Consider the following 25,238-nt stretch of genomic DNA (forward strand, 5'->3'; position numbering starts at 1 on the left):
TAAGATGTCAACTATCTAGATATAGATTCTAGATGTAGGATCTAGACTAGCCCCACTCTAGCCTGCATCTACATTTATAATTCGGTTTATTCTCGATGAAAAAGACTGAATGTGTTTTATAAAATGTCCAAAAGATTCAAGTCGTATCTTACCCAATTTGAAATGAAGGAAAAAGGGAAAGCTGTAAGTAGTGTAAGTTAAATTAGATCTAGATCACTAGATCTACTTCTAGCTAGCTTAGAAGTTAGAGCTAAGCTAGGTAGTAGGTGAGGTCTATAGTTTCTAGCTATTAGATTTTAAGATTAATTAAAGATAGACACTCTCTCAGACCACTCAGTCCACTGATGACTGTGTAGTGTGTTAGTGAGTGTGATCGTTCCTCTGTTGTTTCAGTAACATCAGTGATATCGAAACAGATCAAGAACAAGTTACAAGATGATCAATAGTCTGATTCAATAGAATAGAGATTATTTATAAATACCTTTTGTCATCTAGCTCTAGATTCTAGATGTAGATCTAGTCTAGATATAGCTATACCAGCTATACACATTTTAAGTCTCAAAGACTCTATCATTCAATGATTTACTAAATCAATGTCTGTCATCAGGTCAGTGTCTCTCTATATCTATATATTCTAGACTAGAATTGAAGATTATTACATCCTATCTCAAACCTCCTGCAGCTATAGGAAGGTTTTGAACCTGGGACCATTGAGATAAAAGTCCAGAGTACATACACCACATTACGAGGTAGTCATCCATTATGCTCATGGCTAGGGTTACCAGATGTCCAGCCTGCATTAGTTAGCCTGAAGTGTGAATATTAATCAAGGAATTGAAATGCTTTTGCAACAGTAACTAAAAGTACAGTACTAAATCAACTAAATGTCAACAATGTTCAATTGTTTGACCAGTAATGCAATTTGAAATAAGGACAGAAAGGTAACAGGGTTTTTTATAAGCTTCTTCGTGAACAGTACTGTGGGTATAAACAAAGTTGTTCTAATGAATTTTCTATTTATGTCTTTTCTGTTTTTTTGTTTTTTTTTGTCCTCCTTTGTGTGGCTTTGTCCTTCTTTTTGTCCTCCTTTGGATGTGTAGGTGTCTGGTAACCCTAATCATAGCTGATGTGGCACAGAAAAGTATTATGGAGGAGTTTCCTCTATGTGTTTGGCCTTTAGGCATGGCCATACCTCTAACCCAAAGCAAGGGCTATGATACATCAGCCACTTCTGATCTGCATCTGTGAGAAATTTGCAATCTGCTTGAATCTTTCCCAGACAGAACTGTTGTTCAGACAGGGCCTAGAGCAGGGCTAGCCTTAGGCATAGGCAAACTCTGATAGGTGGGGGTCTTGCACAGGACTCAAAATGATTTTTTAGAAAAGAAATATCTAAACTTGTGCCCATTGTTATTGTTTACACTAGGTTTTAAATAAATTGCATAGTTTTATTTTTTCGCTGTTTATTTTTCTATTACATTTGGGGCCGCCTAATTCACTTTGCCCTGAGGGCCTCTAATTATCTACGGCCATCCCTGCCTAGAGGTCCAAGAGACTTTGACCTAACTCTTACAACAGTTACAACAAAGAAGATCTAGATCTATATCAGTATTTTGAAGTCTAGACTACTATAGATCTAGTCTGGTCTATGTAAACTAATGTCTAAATGTAGTCTATAGCCCTAGATTATGTAGATTTCATAGGCCTACTCTGTGGCTAGCCTAGAATCTTCACTTGATCTTTAGACTGCCTGTTTGTGTGCTGTGCACTCTGGACTGTCTTGATGGTCCATTTTGAACCCAACATTTCAGCTGTCATGATTTGGCCAGGATTCTGAAGGAACATCTGAAACATTTTGATTCTTCTTCTTCTTCATCGTTCTCATTGTTATGTTGGAGTGTTCATATGACTAAACCAATACATGAGATGAACTGCGCAGTGGTTTCCAAATCAGGGAGCTCTCCATATAGTTTTCTTTCTATTGGGGTGATTTGGGGCCAATGTCTTATACGGGCCTCTTGGTAGAGAGAGCAGTTTTGGAGGACGTGGTCGGCATTTTCTGGTGATACTCCACATGGGCAGATTTCACTGGTTCCAATTTTGAGCTTCCGGAACATGTGTTGTCGCATTCTGTTGTGTCCGGTCCTGAGTCGAAAGATTAGACGTTGGTCTTGTCGGGATAGCTTATAGTAAGCATCATCTTTCTTGTGATATGGATGGGAGCTCGTCCATTTCTCATTTATTTTATCTACAATTAATTTCTTCATTTCTTCTGGATAGAGTGCAGAGTTTACTTGTGAGTTTGTTCTCCCACTCTTGGCGAGTGTGTCAGCCTTCTCATTTCCTGCTAGTTGTATGTGAGCTGGTATCCATTGAATAACAGTTTTTTTGCTGTTGTGGTTGAGCTTTGTGAGTGCTGTTCTGAGGTTTTTAATATAAGGGGAATCAGAGTTTTGCAGGCTTTGGAGGGTTGTTTTTGCGTCTGTTAGAAAGACAATCTGACTGTGAGGGGAACTTGGATGATTTGCTAGCATGGTAGCAGCTAGTGCTTCCCTTTCTGCTCTGTGACTGTCAGAGAGCTCTCCAGTTGCAAAGGATTTTTCTAGTTTTCCTCCATCTGGCCATTCGATAAGTATTCCAGCTCCTCCATTTGTGGTGGCTTTATGGGATGAGCCATCCGTGTAAACTCTGATCCACTGATTGCTAGGGTAATTGGTATGTAGAAAACAGTTCACTATTTCCTTGAGCTCTGTTGGTCTGTAATCAGATTTTCTTTTTATGTTTTCAATATGGTCCCTTATAGTAGGAAGAGGGCTTTCGTCCCAGGGTGGAGATTCATTATAGTGTATCGAGGATTCCAGAGTAATTTTTTCAAGTTGGTGTTTCTTTTTTAGGTTTAGAGATTCCTGTATGAAATTGGTCCTTTTGAGACGGTTTTTTGTGCCAGTTTTGTGGATTTTTGTTCTGAGTGGGTGCCTCTCCAAGGTTTCCAATTTAGTGAATTGGGAAAGGATTTTTATTTCTCTTTTTTCATCCAGAGAGATCAGGGCAGCGGTTTCCTCCATAGATCTTATGGGTGTTGTTTTGATTGCTCCTGTCATTATCCTTAGACCAATATTTTGAACCTTGTCTATTTTTCTTAGGTTGGTTTGGGCTGCTGAGCCCCATGCTGTGGCACCATATTCTAGTACAGGTCTTACATAACTGGTATAGGTCTTTTTCAGGATGTTGTGATTAGCTCCCCAATCTGTGCCAGCTAATTTTTTCAAGAGGGATAGTCTCTGGATGCCTTTACTCTGTGTTTTATCTATTTGGTTTTTCCAGGTTAGTCTTGGGTCATAGGTGACTCCAAGATAAGTAGGGCTGTCATTTTTTTCTAAAGCTTCCTTATCTAATGTTAATTTTATTGTTTGTTGTTTTGTTGACAGTGAGAATATGGTATATGTTGTCTTTTTTGTGTTAATGGACATGCCCCAGTCTTTGGACCAATTATGGAGTTTATCAAGAGCATCTTGTAATCGAAATTTCGATGTTCCTACATATTCTTCTGTGCTAATTAAGGCAAGGTCATCTGCATACATGCTGCTCTTAACTTTTTTGGGTAGGTTTTGATTTAGATCGTTTATGAATATTAGGAAAAGTGTTGGGGATAGGACTCCTCCTTGGGGGACACCATTTTTTATACCCACTGTGTGGCTTCTTTGTCCTTGCATGCAAACTAAGGCTTTTCTATTATTTAGGTATTCCTTTATCCAGTTGTACATTCTGTGGGATATGTGATGCTGGATTAGCTTGAGCAAGAGACCTTGTTCCCAGACTTTGTCAAATGCTTTTTCTAAGTCAACCCACACAATTGTTGTTGGTTTCTTTTCTTGAAAGCCGTCTTCTATTTCTTGTGTGATGAAGGCAATTTGATTTTCTGTTGATCTGCCTTTTCTAAAGCCAGCCTGGGCTTCAGTGAGTAGGTTATTTGACTCAAGGATCCATGTCAGCCTTCTATTTATCACTCTTTCCATCAGTTTGCAGGTACAGCTAGTGAGGCTGATGGGACGGTAGCTATCCAGTTTATTTCTTGGCTTGCCGTGCTTTAGTATAGGGATCATAATGGCTTTTTTCCAGATGTTTGGAATTCTGCCAGATTTCCAGCTAGCATTGAATAATTGTAGCAGTTTTCTTTTGGCTTGAGGACCCAAGTGAAGAAGCATGTCATTTGATATTTTGTCTGGGCCCGGGGCTTGTTTTGGTTTGAGGACTTTTAGGGATTCATCTAGTTCCTTCATTTTAAGATTAGTGGTCATTCCCAAGGAGTAAGCTGGATTGTTTTCTTTAAATTTATCTTGGATTTCTGAGTTTACATCTTTATTTCTACTTTCATTAATTTGTATTTGTCCTACGCTTTGGAAAAACTTAATGAATTCATTTGCTGCTTCTTGGCCTTTCAGGGGTTTGTTGTCCTTTTCTATTACTATAGGAGTTGTTCTGTTTTCTTCCTGGTTGAGACATTTGGCTATACGCCAGAGTTTGTGGCCATCTCTATCTACGTTTAGTTGTTCTGTTTTTTCATGCCAACTTTTCCTCATGGCGGAAAGGTAATTTTTCCTGAAAACTGCGTTAGCTGCTTTTAGATTTATGTTATTTTCTATACAAGGGTTATTTTCTACTGTGTTTCTGGCTTCAATAGTGGCATTGTGGAGTTGTTGAAGGTGATCAGACCAGTTGGGGATATAATCTTTTCTTGCTCCTCTAGGAATTGATTCCTTAGCTGCTAGGAGTATTGCTTTGGAGAAAGCTGAGAATGACTTATTAACCTGATTTGATTTGCAGTTTATTGAAGTTGTATATAGGTCTGTGAGCTTTGAGAATAGGTGCCAGTTGGCTTTTTTGTAGTTCCATCTGGGGATGGTGGAGTTTTCTGATATTTTGAAGGAGGTATCGATACTGATCAATATGGGTCTGTGGTCGCTGGTGGCTAGCTGGTCTGCAACTTCTCTAGTGCACTTTTTGGATAAGTTGTCTGTTGCAAAGGCTAAATCTGGAGTGGTTGATGTTAGCCAGGCTCTTGAAAAAAAGGTTGGTTTGTCCTCAGGTTTATTTAGCAAGATAAGTCTGTTCTCTGCTTGCCATTCTTCAATTTCTTCTCCCCTGGCATTTAGGTCTGGGTATCCCCAGCTCTGAGAGTGACTATTCATATCTCCTAAGATTAGACAGTCTTCTTGGTCAGGTATTTGAATGTGGTCAATCTCTATTTCCTTGTCTGGTGGGAAGTAGCAGTTAAATAGATTAATATTTCCATCTGGGAGAATTAGCTTAGTTCCCATTATTTCTGATTCTGAGGAGTTGGGCATACTTATGTCTGTGGTAGGGATATCATTTTTAATGAGGGTGAGGATTCCTCCTTTGGGTCTGATTTCTCTATCTAGTCTGATGCAGGTGTAGCCTCTAATGGAGAAACGAAGATTACTGTTCAAATGAGTTTCTTGGATGCAAGCTACATCAATTTCTTTCTCATGCAGAAATATTTTTAGAGCTTCTTTTTTCTTTTGGATGCCCTCTGCGTTCCATTGTAAGATTTTTAGACTTTTGATCTTGGAGTGTTGGCCAGTAGTATTTACTTTCTTGTCCCTGCTCCTGGCTCCACAGGCAGAGATAGAAGAACCACCAGCTCGCTTGTGTGGGCTCCTTCGAGGCGGAGAGCCCGGACCCCTACCTGCGCGGCGGGATTCCACAGGCAGGACGCCACATCTATTAGAATCGTTACTGAACTCCAACATAGATGAGGTTGCGTGTCAATGTGTTATGCGCCAGGAGGCCCATTGACTTCAGCCTGCTTTTCTTTCTGGGTGTGCTCCCATAGCCTTTGATCATCCAAGATCATCTGCAAGGCAGCAGGTGTTTATTTTCGGAGTTTTCTCTCCTAGATGAACTGCTATCCCTAGCTAACGGGTTTCATCTACCCGGGTTTAGAGTTAGAGCGCCCTATACTCGCTTTTTGCAATCATTTCCCTGGATTTCTGAGATGTTTTTAGTAAATATTCTAACCACTGGAATACTTCACCTCATCCTCCATGACTGCAAACCAGTTGGTCCGCGGCTGTTTATTAGCTATTCACAGCTAACCCTTATATCTAAGGGTCTTTCCCCTATCCGCCACCTGGGGACGCGCTTGGTAGAAGGTGGTAGCTCCCCCAAGAAACATTTTGATAATAATGAACATGAGAGTGAAAATACATTGTTTCAATTTTGCTTTAAAATTGTTTTCAAGTCATGAATGTTTCCTTTCAATAGTAAAATGTTAATGTAAATTAAGTGTATGTTTGGTTTGAAAAAACTGAACACCTTCATGTATGAATATCAGAAACGATGAACTACAAACTATCAATAACCACAGTCCATACGAGATGTTTATTAATAACTTGATCTCCATTGATATATATGCAGACCTGCCTACCGTTACGCAAAATGCGTATTCGTTACGCAAAATCTCCCAAAAATGACCGCCAGTACGCAAATACGCATTTAACCCGTCGCGTTACGAAACAGAAAAGGTGGGGTGAACACAATGTGCCCAGATCTATACGTTGATTGGTACTTAATAGCAATTAGATGTCAAGAAATGAAGAACGCGAGAGTGAGGGAGTGGCGGGCTGGTACCAGTTTGGTACCGGTACCGTCAGTTAGCTGATACACCAACGTGACTTTTTTTTTGTGTAAGTTCATGAGTAGAAATTAATTATGTTGGTGCATTCCTGATTCTCGTATTCATTTGTATAGGCAATATAAAAGACAAAAAAAGTTTTAAAAAGAATAAAATAATATAGCTAATTTAGAAAAAAATTATTATGAAACCAAAACATTTTTAGCACATATGCTTGAGAAAAAACTAACCCGAGGATGCCTATATAGTCAAGCTTAGTAAAATTAAACCTTAAAATGTCTAGACATCCTGCAATGAAAACTAACCCTGCTATGCCTAGACACAGAGTTGCCTACAAGTACGCATCTTACATATTTTGTAAGCAAATAGACACAAAAATACAAGAGTACAGTTTATCATCTAAAATTTTATTTAAACAACTTCAAGTATCCAAACCTAGAATATATAGCTTTATCTTACAACAGTTACAGTTTATCTATATCTCAACTGGACTGTAACCCTTGTAATAACTTGTCTACTGCTAAGGGCAATTTTAATTTTTTTTCTTCATTGTCCTCAATAAGATATTTTAAATCTAGACCTGATTCTTCATCACTATTTAGTTTTGTAACTTACATGGCTTTAAGTCAATTTTTAATATAGGGCAACTTTTGTTTGCGAGATAAAAAGAATTTAAAAACAGTATACCCAAAAAGTGAATGATTTAGTAAAATAACTTTGTTGAAGATTCTCTAGAAAACAGAAGCTATTCATCAGTTATCTATAGGTTAAAAGAAAGGGGAAAGAGTGACTCAAGTCTTCAAATTATTAATGAATTTTTTGTTTTGCTTATAATTTCTACATAAATGTTTTGCTTGTTTTGTGCCTTTTAAACACTTTTGTTTTTTGTTAATGCCAGACATCACACAATTTTTTCTTCTGAAAATATTTGCTTATAATTTGAATTTTTATTTATTTTTTATTTCTTGCTTCTATTAAATTTACTCAGAAGTCCACATGTACATAAGCTTGTTTTTTTTTTGTTTAATTTAACATAAGAATGATTCTTTGATATGAAGCTTGGATATATATTTTAAAAAAAAAATGACAATCATTTGAACAAAACATTTTTTTACAGTTTTTAATGGTTGCTTTTTAAAGTTCTGTTTGTACATTTAACATTGGTATTGTCACTGGTTTTTCTTTTGAGATTGTTGAGGTGTTACAAGATGTTACTGTGACATGCCGGGGATTCTGTAGATGTATCTCTAGATCTAAATAAGTCTTAGAGATTCAATTAACGGAGATCATTTTTAATTCAAATGCAGAACTTTAATTCAAAACTTGAAATCACAATAATATACAGTATGTACAGAAATAAAACTGTATCAGATGAATATCTTCTTTCAAAGCTCAATAACAAAATATATTCAGATTAATACTAGATCTAATAAAATATAAGACCTGTCACTTCAAGTAACAACTCAAAACTAAAATATGTCTTATCTCTATGAAATTTCCTCAATTCTCTAGATCCTTCTCTGCTCAGTCGTTTTCTTCGTTCCTCCCCGGACACTTCCTTTAACCAATCCAATCATACCCCTCCAGATGTTACGTTGTCACCGGATGTGTGATGTCATGGGTTTTTCCGGCGCGTGACTTAAATTCTAAGTTTATTTTACCCTAGACTAGGTTTATTTAAATTGAAACGTGACAGGTATTATATTTATACTTACAAGAAAACACTGATTTTATTTAACATTGTATAAAAAATATATTATATGTATATGTATATGTATTATATGTATATTGTATAAAAAAAAACATGTTTTTTTTTTTCATCAAATATAGCTTCTTTTTTTTTTAACTTACATGCCTTGCTAGTTAATAACTTTCTCTTTAAATGATCCACATACAACACAATTCTTTAAAAACTATTTTTTTTTTTTTTTGAAACTTGACTTTCACCATAAGTCCAAAATCAAAATGTGAATGACAAATTAGAAATAAACTTTTTTTTTTCATTGTTTAATATAAAATATTGCTCATATTTTTGACTGTATGCAGTAAATTATGTAAAATATTTTGTTGAAAATAAGCATCAAACTTTTCTGATCTTTGTGGTGAAGTTAAAGTTGTGATGTTACAAACTTAAGAATGTACAAGCACTCTAAAAGTGAAATATTTATCTGCATATTTTTTTCTCTTTAACAAATAGTTATGACATTTTTTACTAAACTATTCTTGCAATACCTGTTGAATTTATTGGAGACAGAGTGAGTTGCTTTAGTCTACTGGATTTTTGTTTTATGTGTATTAATAAAGTTTGATATTTAGGCATGCAACAGCAATAGTTATGCTACAATAACTTAATTGTGTACATAATCTGAAGTAAGTCTCCATCTGTAATGTAAAAAATGAACTGAACTGTTTTGAATTGCTTGAGAGTATTTTATTTGTCTATTTGTAAAATATTAATTTCAAAAATTGGACTACCATGAGATTTTAATTATTAATTCCAACAAAATAAACCAAAATTACTTTAGTTGACCTGAGTCATGAAAGAAAACTACAGCTGACTATATTAGTATTAAAACATTTAAACCCTTACAGACATTTCAGTCCTATATAGACCTTCCAGGCGATGAAAATGGTGAGGTACCGGTTGAAGAAGTGAGTATCCACTGTAGATGACCGTTACAGAGTTACTTTAAAACAGCAACTAATTTTATTTTCTGCTTTGCTGTCGCTATGTCTTGCTAACTTCTTTTATGTTTATGCGTGCGGGGATTGGTGACAAAAGTTAAAGAGGTATCCAATACTATGTACTAGCTGCTATTTTTTAAATACAATGGTGTGTAATTTAACTCTATTGTTGTATCATTTACACAAAAACATCACACACAAAAAATGTCACATAAGTTGAGACCCTTTGGATTTTAGAGGAATGAAAAGAGCACCAAATTAAAAAATGAAAAAGTTACAGCATATAATATAATGATATGATGGTACATATCACAAGCATCCTTGTAGTATTATGTCCATGTGCTATTTGCTCTATAATAAGCACATAATGCTACAACTATCTTTATATTTCAATTATCAAAGAGTAGGTACATTTATTTGGACACCTCTTTAAGTTTCTTTTTCTTATTCTGGTTGTGTTTTTATTGCTTAATAGTGATCTTTTGATTAGGATCATTATATTTATTTTATAAAAAAAAAAAACATCTATCATTAAATGTTTAGTTCATGTTTCAGGGAATGTTTAAGCTGTAGGGAAAGTTGATTTGTATTTCTTGGGCAGACTGTCCCAGATAGGGCTAATCAAAACCTGAAAGTGATCCTTTAGTTACTCTTTGCATCATTCAATTATAACTGTCACTAGTTATATAATGACATGCATGAAAACAAAATAGTATATGGCTCCTTTTTGTCTCAGAAGGCAATGGATGTGCCCACATGAGTCACTGGTTTTGGTTTCGTCTTGAGGCGGGGCAGAATCTGGTGTGGCTAATCAAGCCAATTCTAGAGCGGCAGACTTTGCCACAATTTGTGCATGTGTATGCATCTGATTCAGGCCTAGCTGACAGGGCAGCTTTCTTTTTTTTCCTCTTGATTAAGGACGCTTCATTTCTTTTGCTCTCAACGAGGATCATCCCAGCACGCACAGTCTGTCTCCATGCACTCCGGTCTTTGGCTATTTCTTCCTACGTACTTTCGTTGATGTCTGTGACTCTCATGTCTCGCTTGCAGACATCTCTATAGGTTAGTCTTGGGCGGCCCTTGGGTCTGACTCCCTCCACCAGCTCAACATATAAGATATCTTTCGGGTTTCTACCATCTGGCATGCAGTCGACATGTCTGAGCTAGCGTAGTCTTCTTTGTGTCAGGAGAGCATACATGCTGTTCATATTGGCCAATCTCAAAACTTCCTGATTGGAGACATGGTCCCTCCAAGAGATGCGCATTATGCGTCTTAGGCAGTGCAAGTGGAAACTATTCAATCTGTGCTCTTAGTACATGTATGTTGACAAACTTTCACTGCCATAAAAAAGAGTGCTCACAACACAGGCATTGTAGACTAGGATTTTGGTTGCTGTGGTCAATTCGGAATTTTCCCAGACGCGCTTGGAGAGTTTTGCCAATGCTGTAGTAGCCTTTCCTATTCTTTTTGTCAGCTCAATGTCTAAATCTAGGTTACTGGCAATTGTTGAACCCAAGTAGGTAAATTCCTGCACCACCAAAAGGGTGTGGTTCCCAATATGTATCACAGGTATTTCTGCGACGTCTTGTGCCAGAATTTCGGTCTTGGAAAGATTTATTGTAAGGCTAAACTCTTGACAAGAAGCTGCCAAGACATTCACTAGCTTCTGTAGACCTCTTTGTGAATGAGATATGAGTGTTGCGTCATCGGCGAACAGCAGCTCCCTAATTAAGATACAACATCTTTTTGTTTTGGCTTTTTAAGACGTGCCAGGTTAAAAAGCCTTCCATCGGATCTACTGTGGATATTTGTTCCATCTTCCATGTATTTAAAAGTGCTGGTTAGTACGACTGAGAAGAAGATTCCAAATAATGTTGGAGCCAGTACACATCCTTGTTTTACACTGCTCTTGATGGAGAATGATCTGGAGGAGGAACTTTCAAACTGTACAGTGCCCTGCATATTTTCGTGAAAAGCTGACACTAGTTTCCTTAACTTATTTGGACAGCAATTCTCTCTAGTACAGCAAACAGACCACTTCTGCTAACAAGGTCAAAAGCCTTGGTCAAATCAATAAAGGCTGTGAAGAGGGGCTGCTTTTATTCTCTGCTCTTCTCCTGTAGCTGCCGCAAAGAGAAAATCATATCTGTTGTAGATCTACATGCCCTAAAGCCACATTGTGACTCTGGATAAACACGTCGCTGTCGCTACGTATATAATGACATGCATGAAAACAAAATAGTACCTATTGTACCTGATGAGTCCTTTTTTTCTTGGGTATCTCACCTTAGTCATTTACCTCAGTGCAAAAATTATAAAGGACTCATTTTAAACAATTTTATCAACTTTCCTTAAATCTTTGACATTACTGTTCTATGGAATTATAAAAATGATTACGTTTTATGACATGAAAAAAAAACACAATTTTTTAAAAATTTTTTGTTAACTCTGCTTCTAATGCTCACTAAAAATAGCAGCATGTTATCAAACTATCAGCATGTTTCCTATTCAGTGTATCTTATGACATATCTGTGTGACAGAAGTGTAAAGCTGTGCATACTTGTTGTTATGTAGAAGTAAAGTAAAAAGCTTAATTTGAAAAAAAAAAGTGTCAAACACAAAGTAATGATTTTATTATTACTCAAACAAAAGGCCATTGTTGTTGTTGTCAATTCTGATTCCGGGATTGCTCATAATAATTCATTTATAAGCAAAATATAAGCATAAAAAATTAAAAGCATTCTAATTATCAATTGCTCCTTTGTTGCATGATAAAGGCCACTCATTCTTTGGGCTGTGAGTCGAGCAGTTATTAATCACTCTGCACATAAAACTTATTAAAACATTGTGTAGTATCATCAGATACTATCTGTAAAACACTGTTCACATTTATATTTCTAAATCTGATTGATAATAACATTTTATTCTATGGTATAATATGCTCTCCCGATATTGAATTTCTTGACTTAATGGTGGATCTCTTAGATATGTATTTTAAAACGAACTTCAGAACATATGGTACTTAATATCACCTTTACATTTCTCTTTTTATTTTTTTAGTCCAATAAAACAGGAATAGATTTTTTTTTTCTTAATTACAATTTTTGGGTGCAATTTTTTTGTTCCTGGTATAATTTTATGTGACTGTTGTTACTTTCATTGCTTAATTAGAACAAGTTGAAGTAGATACTGTTGCATGATTACAGAAGTTAAAATACAAAATGTTTTTATATCATTAATACACAGATGTAGAGCTTTGTTCTATCAAGTAGGTTAACATCTGAAAACAAATTTTCATTGTCACTGCTCTGGACCAACATATTCTTGAAGAATGGATGTATTGTTTACCCAGTTAGGGTTAATGCTTATCAATTACATGAAGCTGTGAGTCACCATCTAAAAAATGTGATAACTAGTGAGCTTTTCACATCTGTCACAGTGTTCTTGCCACAATGACATTATTATTCCATCTCAAAATATCAAAAAGATTGTACATTTATAAAACAATAATTTGCTGTTGAATAGATTGATTAGAGTTTCTGAATAAATTGTCTATAATTCAAAAATCTTTCCTTTGAGTGCCTCCCTCCCCCCTGAAAAACAAACTCCTGTAACATGCATGGGTGAGCACAAATGTTTTCCCAATCCAATAATGTTAATAAAAGATCTCAACTGTTGCACAAATTTTATTTCAACTATTACGTAGTTCCTTTTTTTTTGTTTTTGCTTTGTATTAAAAGTATTCATTAATAACACAGTAATCTTCTAAACTCTTTTTAACACATTTTACAATTCAAAAGGCTTTGAAAATCAAGCTTTCCAAATTGACTTGTAAGCCTGATAAATCTAGTTCTTAAGCTTTGACAATTCATGTCATACAAGTTTGTACTTTATCATTGATTAGCAGAGATTGTGACAATTATTATTTGTATTTTTGTCTGACTTTTTCACTGTAGGCAAATAATCTATTTTTAGCGAATTTTCTCAGTTCATAAGCTCAAATTTCCATAATTCAGAAATGTCATTATTTAGAGTCTGGTTTATTTCAAAATCAGTTTCTTCAATATTAAATGGTCTACTTATACCCTCACTACATTCTGAAGTACTAATGTGTATTTTTAATCTTGTACTTTCTTACTTCTTTTGAAACTTTAGACAATAATTCATTAGTCTTGCAGTTAAGTTTATTTTAAAATGGATCTTTTTTTCCACTAATAACCTGTCGAAAAAAAAATTACTTTTATTTTCATCAAATAATTTAAACCATTTACAATAAAATTACCTGTGAACAAAATTTCAGTTAATTAGATTTAAGGGTTAATAATTAGAAAGTGAAGGTTGTTTTTTTTTTTACTATTTTTGCTTATGCCAATATTATTCTTATGTGATTTTGTTCATATACAACTATTTAAACTATTTTTTTTTTTGGTTGTTTCCTGTTTGACAGGAGGAAGTTGAAAAGGATGCATCTGCCTTTTTTGACAATCTGCTTGAGCCAAGAAAATTGCAAGGTTTGTCAGTTTATATATTGTTTGTTTTTTTAATCTTATATAGCACATCTTTCTTGTTTATAGCATGCTCAGTACCCTGTGGTCCAATCATTTAGTGGACATGAGAGAAGGTACCAGTGCTGCATTTAGGCATTCATTAAACACAACTCAGCTCCTCGAGTTGGGACTCAACTCAACAAGAAAAAGAAATATTATTACTGCTGAGTTAATTTGAGAGGATTCATGCAGTCACACGCACAAGTAAAAAGTAATTCAACTTCTATATGCTTTTGTCTCTGGACTTCTTTATAGTCCACTTCCAATTGGATGGCTGCCTGGTCGTGCGGTTTGCGAGCCGGACTGTCATTCGGATTTATCAATGGTCGAGGGTTCAAACCCTGCTCGCTCCCATCCCCCGTCGTCCTGCGGGAGGTTTGGACTAGGAAGTAAACTGTCTTCAACTCTGAAGGAACATCAGAAACATGTAAAACATTTTACATTTTAGACCTACCTGTTGTTTTCTTTTTCCAAGTTTGGATTCAAAGCTGTCTTAGAATTCTCTCCACTTTATTTATTCATCTAAACCTTGGTCTGTCTGTAAGCTGTTTTAGAGCTTTCTCCATGTCATCTATCCATCTAAAACTTTGTCAAATCTGGTCACATACCATTTTCATCCCTACAACATAAGATGGTCTAAGTCTTCCTTTTTAAGTTTTGGCAACTTTGAAATTCTTTAGAGAGGAGCTTTTTTTTTAAATTCAGAAGTTTAAGTACTGGCCATGTAAGAAATGAGCCCAACAATAAGTTCTACTTCAAGCTTTGTAAAAATACTCTCTAAAGCCTAAGCAGATGAGGTTAACCCTTAATAAAATGTTTATACTTTCCATACCTGTAGAACTTGGCAAAATTAAAGTCATTGGTTAACATGCATGATGTCTAAGACATAATTGTCAGGTTTAGGATTTATTTGGGTTGTTAACTAGCTCTATACTATTAAGGTCCCGGGGTTCAACCTGACAAGAACATCACTCACACACAGTCATACATACAGTAACCAACTAGGTGAATAGTTTAAATAACAACAAAAATAAATGAATGTAATTGTATGAAACAAATAGGTGTATGTACAATGAGGATGATAAATAGACAATATATATATTAGATATATATATATATATATAATAGGTATATATAAAGATATTATTCAATAATTAATTTAAGCACCTTTGCTACTGCTATCAACTTGTCACCCTGGTTTTATGGTCCACCAGACTCTGACCGACTGGCGTCACAAAACTGCCAACCTCGGTAATAGTAAAGTTTGACCTCAGATAATCGCCAATTTGACAATGACACTGAAAAACTGTAATATATATTTCTGAGACGGCAAGCGACGCCCACAACTCCAACACTGGCACCCTATAAACGAAATAAACACAATACTCTCAACTTCTACACTAAAAATAGAAATAGTGACAACCTCATACAACATACAATAATAGATATCACAAACGAATAACTCACCCTAAACAGGGGTCCAAAAAATCCAACTGAATAATAAGTCCGAGAAACTGGTACAGACAAATAACGTTTTACGGGCCAACACACCGTCTGTTACAACCAAATTCAGAGGGTGAACTGCCTCATGACAAAGAATGACCGATAGATGTCACCGGACTTTGTGATGTAGCAAAACAATTCAAAACAAAAAAATACAAGACACTCTCGCCCCATACACGTACTACGAGTAGAGGAAATAAAAAAAACAGAGTTAGGAGAAAGAAAAAGACACTTGTCTATACTACGCGACAATAATTATCTTCTTTTTTTTCTTTTTTAAGTAACGTCTGCATTTTATAAGATAAGAGAGAATGAAAAAAAGAAAACACACCCTTCATAAGCATTCATTTTTCCAAGTTGGTCTTATCCACTGTGTTATTGGCACTTTCATTTTTTTTTTATTCAAGAAAAAAAATTAAAGAGCCTTAGATATGTGCTTGGCTTCTGAACCGAGTGGTCCTGGATTCAAATCTAGGTGACTATTGGGATTTTTTAATTTCGGAACATTAAGGGCGCTCCTGAGTCCACCCAACTCTAATGGATACCTAACATAAGATAGAGAAAGTCATTGTACTGGCCACTTGACACCTGAGTTAAACATCAGCCATAGAAACAGATGACCTTTGCACCACCCCTGTCCTACAGATCGCAAGGTCTGAAAGGAAAACTTGTTTTTTTATTCACCTTTGGTTTTTACACACACAAAAAAGTCGCCTAGTTCTTAATGAAAGTTCTAAAAAAAAGTGCTTGTAACTTCCTATCACATTGCACAGCAAAAGGTGTCTACTGTAAACACTGCATCCTATAGCAATAGGACTTATTGGGTTTCTCTCTGGTTTCACTAGTAATTATCAAATTCATTCCTGGGTCTATCTCATAAATCTAAAATCACATTCTTCAGTTTGCACTGTGAAAATGAGTTTAATTGATGATGGGAATCAGTGATACATAGAAGTAACCTACTGACAGTTCCTTGACATATTAAACACACATTTGATATTTATCTGTTTACATCCCCCGATTTGTGGAAACAAGCTTCCTTTTTTTCTAACAATGCTTGACTCGCTAAAAAAAAAAAGATCTGGGTTTTTGTACTCCTCACTATTGACAGTTTATTCACTCTATCCAGGTCAGTCTGAATTTAAAAAACCAAGTTGTTGTTTTATTTATTTTCATTTTTTCGATATTCTATTTCAGGGGAGCGAATGATTGTAGGAGCAGACAGTGTCCTAATGTTTGCCCCTTTCTCTAATGGCAAACAAGGTATCTCTGGACACTTGTTTATTACAAATTTCAAAATATCTTTTGTCACAGCGGATAAATCATCTTATCCTGATGGAGATGTAAGTCTGGCTTATTGTATTCATAATTCTTTTTAGTCTATTTGAATATTATAATAGCTTTAAGGGAGGAAATTTAATGAAGGTAAACAGGAAAATATTATGGATATTTATTTATAATGAAAGACACAGGGCTCACACACTGAGTTTTGTTCCATCTAACCTTTTTGCCTAACTTCTTTCCAGAACAACACATTTCCCAGTGGTGCTCCAGGTCTAAATGCCAGTTATCAGGCAAGATGAAGAAAACCTCTCTTTCTCTAATTCTCTGTCCACTAGACTCCTTAATTATTTCTTGTTGCTTTGGGCAGATGATAGCTTCTCTCGATCAACAAAGTATCTTGGTCCAGCTCTAAATGTTGGATTATATCGTGCAGAGTGGCAGTGCGCCTAGAAGATTTTATTTCAATATTTTTGTGGGGTCATGCATGTAAATATCTTTCATGAAATTTTCAATAACTATCTTTATGCTGAACAAAAGACACCCTCTTTAACCTGTGATCAAGAAACAGGGAAATTTTACATAATCTATCTTTAGGACCAGTTTCTTTCAATGAAAATGATTTTTTTTTATAAATGTTATCTGGTATTATTGAATTAATTCATGTTTTAAATGAATGTATCGAAATATTGGTCATTTAATTATTTAATTTAAATCTCAAGGTCATTGATGTAGTGTGCTGCATTTTTATGAAGTCAAAAAATAGAAAATTGGGTATCTGCTAATTAAACTCTAATGGTGCAGGTATTTTAAAATATCTGTAGCTTTATTCTATGCCAACTAAATGAAACAACTTAATTTTACTCATATAGAATAACCAAGCACCTCAAAGAAATAAGCTTTTGAACAATACAGACATTCCTTTAACTTGCGTTGAAGCTATATACCAAGGTTAGTTAAAATCTGGCTACACACTGATCTTAAAGTAAGTCATTATAGTCAGTCATTTTTAAAAGTGTTTCAATAAGCAAAAATCATTTCTTGTCATGTTAGTTAGTTCTGGTGACAAACGCAGAAGACTTCTGCCAGGAATGAACATAACAACCCAGACAAAATACTTGGAAATACATTGTAAGGTAAGCATTCTAATAAAATATGTCTATATAGTTCCTATCAATTTATTTTTAAACTAATTAAATACCACATTTTTTTAGTTTTACTAAAAACATTCAACCCCTAAGAATATTTCATATCTTTTTCATGTTCCATTAGAACATTGGATGAAGGGCTCAAATAACTACTCTTATATTTGACTTGAACTGCACATTGGTTTCCAGATTTAATAAGCTCGCCATGGATTTTTTTATTTTTTTTATTTTATATGTAATGTGGAACACTGACTGTGTAATAATTTGATCAACATTCGATTCTACAATACCTGTAATTAAAAAACAAATTGTTTTTAAACACACACAAAAAAGTTGCCAAGTTCTTAAATGAAAGTTTTTAAAAATGCTTGTAACTTCCTTTCAAATTGGACAGTTTGTACTTTATTGCTGAAAGTATTATTTTTACACAATACTATTTTCTAATTCATTCAAAGATGTATTATTTTACTCAATACAATTTTCTAATTCATTCAAAGATGTATTATTTTTACTCAAAAGGATTTTCAAATTCATTCATTTGGTTTCAAGTTTACAATTAAAGAAAATGCTCAGAAGGTATATTACCAAGTGTCCTTTCACATTGTTTTTATATAGACAACTTTTTTTTTCTTTGTCTTTTTTTTTTTCCTACATTTAATTTGATAAACTGCCTGGTTTACTCATTACTTTGTAGCTTACTTAAAAAATTAATTTAAAAACACTGCATTTAAAATAGAATTTTGCCCTATCAATTTTTAGATCACTGACGCAATAGTTCGTTTTTCTTACCCTGGTAAAGAAAATTTGTTGTTTGCTTTTGAATTTGGTCATAACAGTCACCTTGATGGTATGTTGTTGTTGTTGTTGCTGTTTTTTTTTTGTTTTTTTTTTGTTTTTTTTTTTTCAATTTTTATTAAATTTATTCTATACATTTTTTAAATTCTAGATACACATTTTCTTTCCATTATTTGATATAGAACTGTTTTAATTTATGTGGATAATAACATTTTATTTTTCCACTAACAGAAAAGCCTCCTCCTGAGTTCCTAGAACAAGGTGATTGGGAGAGAGAACTAGAAAGATTGCAGTGTCAGTCTTTCTGGAGAGTCTGTAATGTGAACTATGGGTTTCATATTAGTGATTGGTGAGTTACTAAACTTATTGAAAATCTTAACAAAACTCAAATATATGACTTTCTAAAAAGGTGGGTCCAGACTTTGACATTTTTAATGATGCTACAAATATTTTTGTTTAAATTTAAGTTAAATCTTTTCCAAATACTGCTGTAATTTAATACAAATACTAGAGGGTAAATCTAAGAATGTATTAACTAGTAGTCTATTTATTGTCAACTCGTTAAAATACATCTTCAAAGTTTGATTGTAATAATCCTAATCACATCAAATGTTTCTTCTTCAGCTTGCCAGAATACTTTGTGATTCCATCAAGTCTGCAAAACAATGACATTAACAAAGCTGCTGCTCAGTTTGTAGATAATCGAATTCCTGTAAGGGTTACAAAGCTGTCAGCATTGAAATTATTTGTCACATAATTGATGTTAATTTAATTTCTTTTTTTTTACCCCAATGTATCTTTCCACTTTTCAGACTTGGTCCTATACATATTGTGTTAATGGTGCCAGTCTGGTCAAAATGTCTCAGTTACAGCCAGAATCTGATTTCAAGAATTTAGAAGACAAGTAAAAAAAAATTACTCAACTGTTTGTATACATACAATTAATTCTTTCTGTGAATTTTACTTTGAATTCTTTTCTTGTTTACATTTTAAAATATGAACTTATTTTTTAATTGACTTTTTTTTCCAAAGAATGCTAAGTGCAGTCAAAGAATCTAGTGGCAATGAGAAGGATTTGTTTGTTTTGGACCTTTCTCGACATTGTCCATCTTTAGCTGATGTTAGAACAAGTCATGAAAAGTTTAGGGCCTTCATTATGACAGGTAATAGTATTTTCAACTACTGTATTAACTACTATATTAACGTGTATACTTTATTTAAAAAGAATTTTTTTTTTCACATTTTATTAAACCCCAAAAAATTTTGATAATAATATAGAGTTTATTTCAATCTAGATTCAGCTAAAGATTTCTACAGTTCAGATTCTCGTTGGTATTCCAATCTAGAGAACAGCCAATGGCTGCAACAAGTCTCTTCTTGTCTGAATGTTTCCAACCTTGTAGTCAATCAGATGATTAGGGAATCTGTGACAGTTGTTTTGAAAGGTTTGTTTTTCCATCTTTAAGCTTTTAGAACTATGGAACTATGTATCTGTAAAAAGAAAGTTGGAGAGCTCTCATAAAGGCCATGAGACAAACATTTGAGGTCCAAAGAAAAAACCTTGCAGAAGACAAAAAGACAAAGAAATAGACAGTGGCTTTTTCTGCATCAGATGTGACAAAATATGCAGGTTGCAATTGGATTTTTATACTTTTGAAACACAGCACCCATCTTAATCTTCATAATCTAAGACACGGCCATTATTATTATCTCAAGATGTAGATCTTGTATTTGTGTGTGCAACTTCACTTTCTGTTGCACAAACAGTATTTAGACAATAATAATGAATTAGTAATATGGGTTTGTTCTAAAGCCTAACTAATTCATAGTTTCCTGCCCTTTATTTACATTATGTTTTAATAGTTTCTAATTAAATTTGAGACATTTTTAAAACAATAATTATGCAGGAAGAGGGCAATAGATTATGAGAAAAGTAGGGATTAAAAAAATCTGACATTCATTTAGGCTCTAAAAGTGTGGGACGGTACTATTTGCTCACTTGATTCCTTATTTTTTGTTTACAAAAGGTTAGTACATATTTAGTGTAGTTGCAATCGGGTTAACCATTTGTGCAATCAACTGACACATGTAACACAGGCCAGCATGTTGTTTAGCAATCATCTGTGTCAAAGGACAAAAGACAGTACTGGTATGAACATTACACATGAATATGGTGAATTATCACCCATCATATGGTTATATAATCATTTCTGTTGCTTTCAAGAAGGCCTTCAGGGACAAGATATAGAGACAGAGTGTGTAAGAGAGGCCAGTTCAGTTCAGCACTGTGTTTGTCCAGTACTGTTAGTCCACGGTGAAGTGAGGCCAGTACAGTTAGTCCAAAGTTATGCAGTACGAGTCCAGGATGAGACAGAGACTAGTAGACTTGAGTATCGGTACAGCAGTATTGTTAAATACAATGAAGCATTTGTAGTCAGTGCAACATGTGCCAATTGTACAATACTGTCTGTTGTTTGCAGACAGCCTGATTGAGAGGATCATAACAATAGTTAGTCTTTGTCTAGCTAAAGTCTCTTGAAGAGAAAATTTTTGTCCAGTTTAGGTCACCCCCTGGCAAAACATTTATTTCAGCTTTAAATTTTAGTTGTTTTTGTTGTTTGTTTTTTTTTGTTATTTTGTGTTTATTTTATGTAGTAGATGCTTTTGCATTCTTTTATTTATTTAACAAAAAATGTTTTTTTTATTTTTTTAATTAATTTGTTTAGAAACAGCAACAGTAATAGAAATAAAATCATGTTGACCAGCTCCAATTATTTACAAACATTAGGTTTCTCTCTCCCTCTTCTGGTATTTATGCAAATAGTAATGGTTATCTCTCATCAGTACTTGGATCTAAACTATTTACTACAATCTTTAATATGATGTTTGTGGTTTATTGATAATTTTTATTGAATATATCCATTCAATATAGACCTTTTTCTTATTATAACTCCCTGAGCTCTTGTTCACCTGTTGATACAAATCTCAGAATTTCCAAGCAGATATCTATCAATCAACTAATCTAGGTGTAATCCATATGTTCTTAAAATAAAATTTCTTTTAATGTTGCTGTAAAAAAAAGGACCTTTATTTAATACATTGAAAATAAACTACTAATAATTTCTTTACCAATTGATCAATAGTACCTGTTTAATAATTTTTCTAATGTATTTTTATTGTCTTTATTCTTGTTCTCATTTATCCACTCCAGAGGAATATTGCTGTGATATGAGCTGCCTTGTGTCATCTCTTGTCCAACTACAACTAGACCCTGAGTACAGAACACAAGAAGGTTTTCAGAGTTTGGTGCAGAGAGAATGGGTAGTCATGGGCCATCCATTCCAAAAACGATTAAACCTTATTTGGAATGCTAACAGTGAAACTGAGCAGGTGATTCTTCTTATTATTTTATTATTTGTTTCATAACTTTTATTTTAAAAAAGCATTGTTTTGTTGCTTTTTTTTTATATACTTTCTAAAATTATTTTAGTTGATAAGTTATTGGATAAATATTATTGAAACCTTGTGTTATTATTCTATGTCTCTGTAACATTGTGAGAATGTATTCATAACATTGACAATCTGTCTTCCTTCTTAAATTTCTAACTCTGTGTTTTAATTCTAGTACAATTAAGTCTATTATTAGGCTATTTCTGACTTGTGTCTTGTGTTAAAATTCTTATTACAACTTCGTTTCACATTTATACGTGTATATATATTGCTAAAGCCAATTTAAAAAATGATGTCAAACTTTAACAATTTTCTGCTTTCTTTCCTAAAAGGCTCCAATCTTTTTGTTGTTCCTGGACTGTGTCTGGCAGTTACTGCAACAGTTTCCTTCCTCATTTGCCTTTACTGAGACCTACCTCACATCACTATGGGACACTGTACATGTTGGTATCTTTGACACATTTCTGTTCAACAATGTCAGGCACCGCAGACAGTTTTTACAGAATGGACGTAGGTTGACTCTTCTGTCATTGCCCAGTGTTTGGGACTGGAAGTTTCACCTGTCTGATGAACAGCAGCTGTTGTTTAAAAATCCCCTATACATGCTGCGAAACAGCTACGACTTGGACAAAGTTGTGGAAAGTGCAAAAGGGGCATTGAGACATTCTGGGGAGAAGTTGAGAGAGAACTGTTACCGCTTGCTTCTAGGCTCCTCGCCACCATCCACCTACATGTTTGCTCTCCAAGACACTGTTCTAAGACCTGAAGTGACTGCAAGTTTGATCAAGGTGTGGACCCAATGCTACCTTAGGTGGATCATCCCGGCACAGATTGTTGGTGGTGGTAACCCTTCACAGTACATGCAGCAATGTATTTTGGCTGAAGAGGTCATTTGTTTGAGACACAAACTTCAAACACTAATGGATGAAGCACATGGGACACAGCAGACCCTAGGGGATGAAAGTAGGAGGGCTCGAGGCTCACGTCCTAACAGTGGACTCCTGTTTGGTTCTACAGGCTATCAAACCACTAGTAAGCATTTATCATCAGTCTACATAACCTCATCTTTTCCATTCAGTCCAGGGGTGTCCCAGCATACCCAACACTCTCTCATCTGTGGTCCCCTATCAAGATACTTAAAAGACACTGCTATTGATCCCTTAGATGAAGCTCAAGATGATGATTGAATGTTATGGTCTACAATGTTCATGTTTTTAGAATTCACTGTTTCACGGAATAAATGCAGTCTTTCTTTTGATGCTGTTTGTATGCCATGTTAAAATCTATATTGTATTTGTATGTAAATATTCTTATGTGGCATTTATTTACTAATCTTAAGGTATTATATTTATTTTATCTCTTTATGTTTATGGTCAGTGCATAATATTGACTAAAATTATCCTACTGTAGCCTAGTTTGTTTGATCACCATAACAACAGAGTAACCACAAGTGAGTCTAGTCTTGCAACCAACCATCCAGACCATTTGTTGGGTACCTGCTAGGGGTGCAATACATGTCATTGGTAGGTGAGAGATTAAGTTGGGTAATGCTGAAAATTTCAATAGAACTAAATGCTACCCTCTTACCTACTGATGATTATCTGAACTGAAGACTTGATTAAGCTTATTCTGATCATTAATCAGTACAATAGTTTTATATATGTATAATGTGTTGTTGTTTTTTTCAGTACTTCACAAAATGATGAAATGGAATGATTTTAAAATACATTAAGCTTTCTATTTTTTAATGCTAAATTTCTTTTTTTAAAAGCTAATATTAGTAGTCAGTTATAAATAAACATTGGTAATTTTAATAACTGACCCACTTTGTCCAAATAAGTTTTTAAAATGGTTTGTTTATGTACACAATGATTTCAATGTTTTTTCTTGACATTTTTGTGTGTGAATATCTTCATAATTAGCAGATTAGATTTTGTTTCCTGAAAACTTATGACATTGTGACAAGTTCCATACTGTAAGCTAAGAATTCAAACAATATCCTGAAATATAAATGTGCATATGTTTACTTTTTAACAACTTCAATTTCTTGATTTGTTTTTTTTTATGCTGCAATGGGTCACATCCGATTCTTTATACCTATTGTTGCATGAATACACTCATAAAATGTATTCCATTGACTTATGCATAAATTATTTTTTTTTAAGTACATGTATAACTAAATAGAATTAAATAGCAAAGAACTAAAACCAGTATTGTTACTCATGAATCAGATAAGTGCTTAAAATAAGTCAGTTTCAAAGGTCTTTGATTTGTAAGCCATTTTAAAAATATAAATTCAAATAGAATTTTGGTTGAATTTCGGTGATAAGATTTTTTTTTTTTAACCTCTGGTGAAGGCTTAACTGTTGTGTAAATATAATGGATTATTTGTTGGGTTGAAAAAAAAAGATTATTATTTATTCAATCTTCTGTTTGGTTTTAGGATAAGATTACAACAGTTGTACTTAGTCTACCTTAGAAGTATTTGTTAATAGCACTTTGTGTAGTAGTACAGATGTAGATTCTTCAGTTATGGAAAGGATTTTTTAAAAGGAAGTTTTCATAAGTAATATTTCTGATAAAGGTCTGCAGCTTTTCTAACTAGAACTTTTTCAAATGTAAAATTGTGACTATACATTTAAATAGGCAGCTATAACTATCTCATATTCAATGCCTTTTTACAAAATGATATAACGTGCATTTTGTTAGTATCTATATAAAGGTAATGTTTCTGGAGTGTTGCAACTGTTTTGTTCTGTGTTTCCTTATATGACTTCCCCTATGATCCCTCCTTAAACAATATGTATTGTGATAAAGAGCTGATGGCTCATCCTTTGTTTATGCTGTTAGTGGCTTTCAATTATTTTGTGATTTCTGAAAACACTGCCTTGTCTGTCTATAAAACAAACTGTCATTTAAACAGAATTATTCTAGAACAAATTGGTGATGTCAGTGAAATTCACAGTGTGTAACAATGATTAAGTATGCATATGTTCATATTGAATTGCTCATATATATAAATATATATATAAATTACTCTGTAAACCACTATTTATTGTTTAGTTTTTTAATCTATTTATGATAACTATCTATATTAAAGTTTCCCTTTTCTCCTCACAACAGAATTATTGACTTATTTTTTTTTGGTGTGTGAATTATGTAGTGACTGAACG

At 34.1% G+C, this 25,238-nt stretch overlaps 1 protein-coding gene across 4 annotated transcripts; it reads left to right on the forward strand.

Annotated features, from left to right (window-relative positions):
• On the forward strand, positions 1–25,185 carry LOC106071807 (myotubularin-related protein 10-like). Of its 4 annotated transcripts, none has more exons than XM_056025278.1 (15): positions 1–192; positions 9,248–9,307; positions 13,789–13,852; positions 16,589–16,734; positions 17,545–17,623; positions 17,726–17,808; positions 18,340–18,396; positions 18,580–18,667; positions 18,847–18,964; positions 19,240–19,327; positions 19,428–19,519; positions 19,648–19,778; positions 19,911–20,060; positions 21,827–22,005; positions 22,398–25,185. In XM_056025278.1, exons 1-15 carry the CDS (start codon positions 124–126, stop codon positions 23,250–23,252), a joined length of 2,259 nt encoding a protein of 752 aa, XP_055881253.1. In that variant the 5' UTR covers positions 1–123; the 3' UTR covers positions 23,253–25,185. The 4 variants fall into 4 exon arrangements, with proteins under 4 accessions (XP_055881253.1, XP_055881262.1, XP_055881270.1 ...); XM_056025287.1 differs by having other exon boundaries at positions 1–183; XM_056025295.1 differs by lacking the exon at positions 9,248–9,307.
• The last annotated feature ends 53 nt before the right edge of the window (positions 25,186–25,238 follow it).

Source organism: Biomphalaria glabrata, chromosome 1 (assembly GCF_947242115.1).
Source record: "Biomphalaria glabrata chromosome 1, xgBioGlab47.1, whole genome shotgun sequence".
Lineage (NCBI taxonomy): Eukaryota > Metazoa > Mollusca > Gastropoda > Planorbidae > Biomphalaria > Biomphalaria glabrata.

Bases quoted from the DNA above. Each gene is read 5' to 3' on its own strand.
- LOC106071807 (XM_056025278.1), top strand. From the start codon at position 124: ATGTCCAAAAGATTCAAGTCGTATCTTACCCAATTTGAAATGAAGGAA. The intron at 18,965-19,239 runs GTGAGTTACTAA...TTTCTTCTTCAG, and splicing joins GGGTTTCATATTAGTGATTG to CTTGCCAGAATACTTTGTGA. The intron at 19,328-19,427 runs GTAAGGGTTACA...TCCACTTTTCAG, and splicing joins TTGTAGATAATCGAATTCCT to ACTTGGTCCTATACATATTG.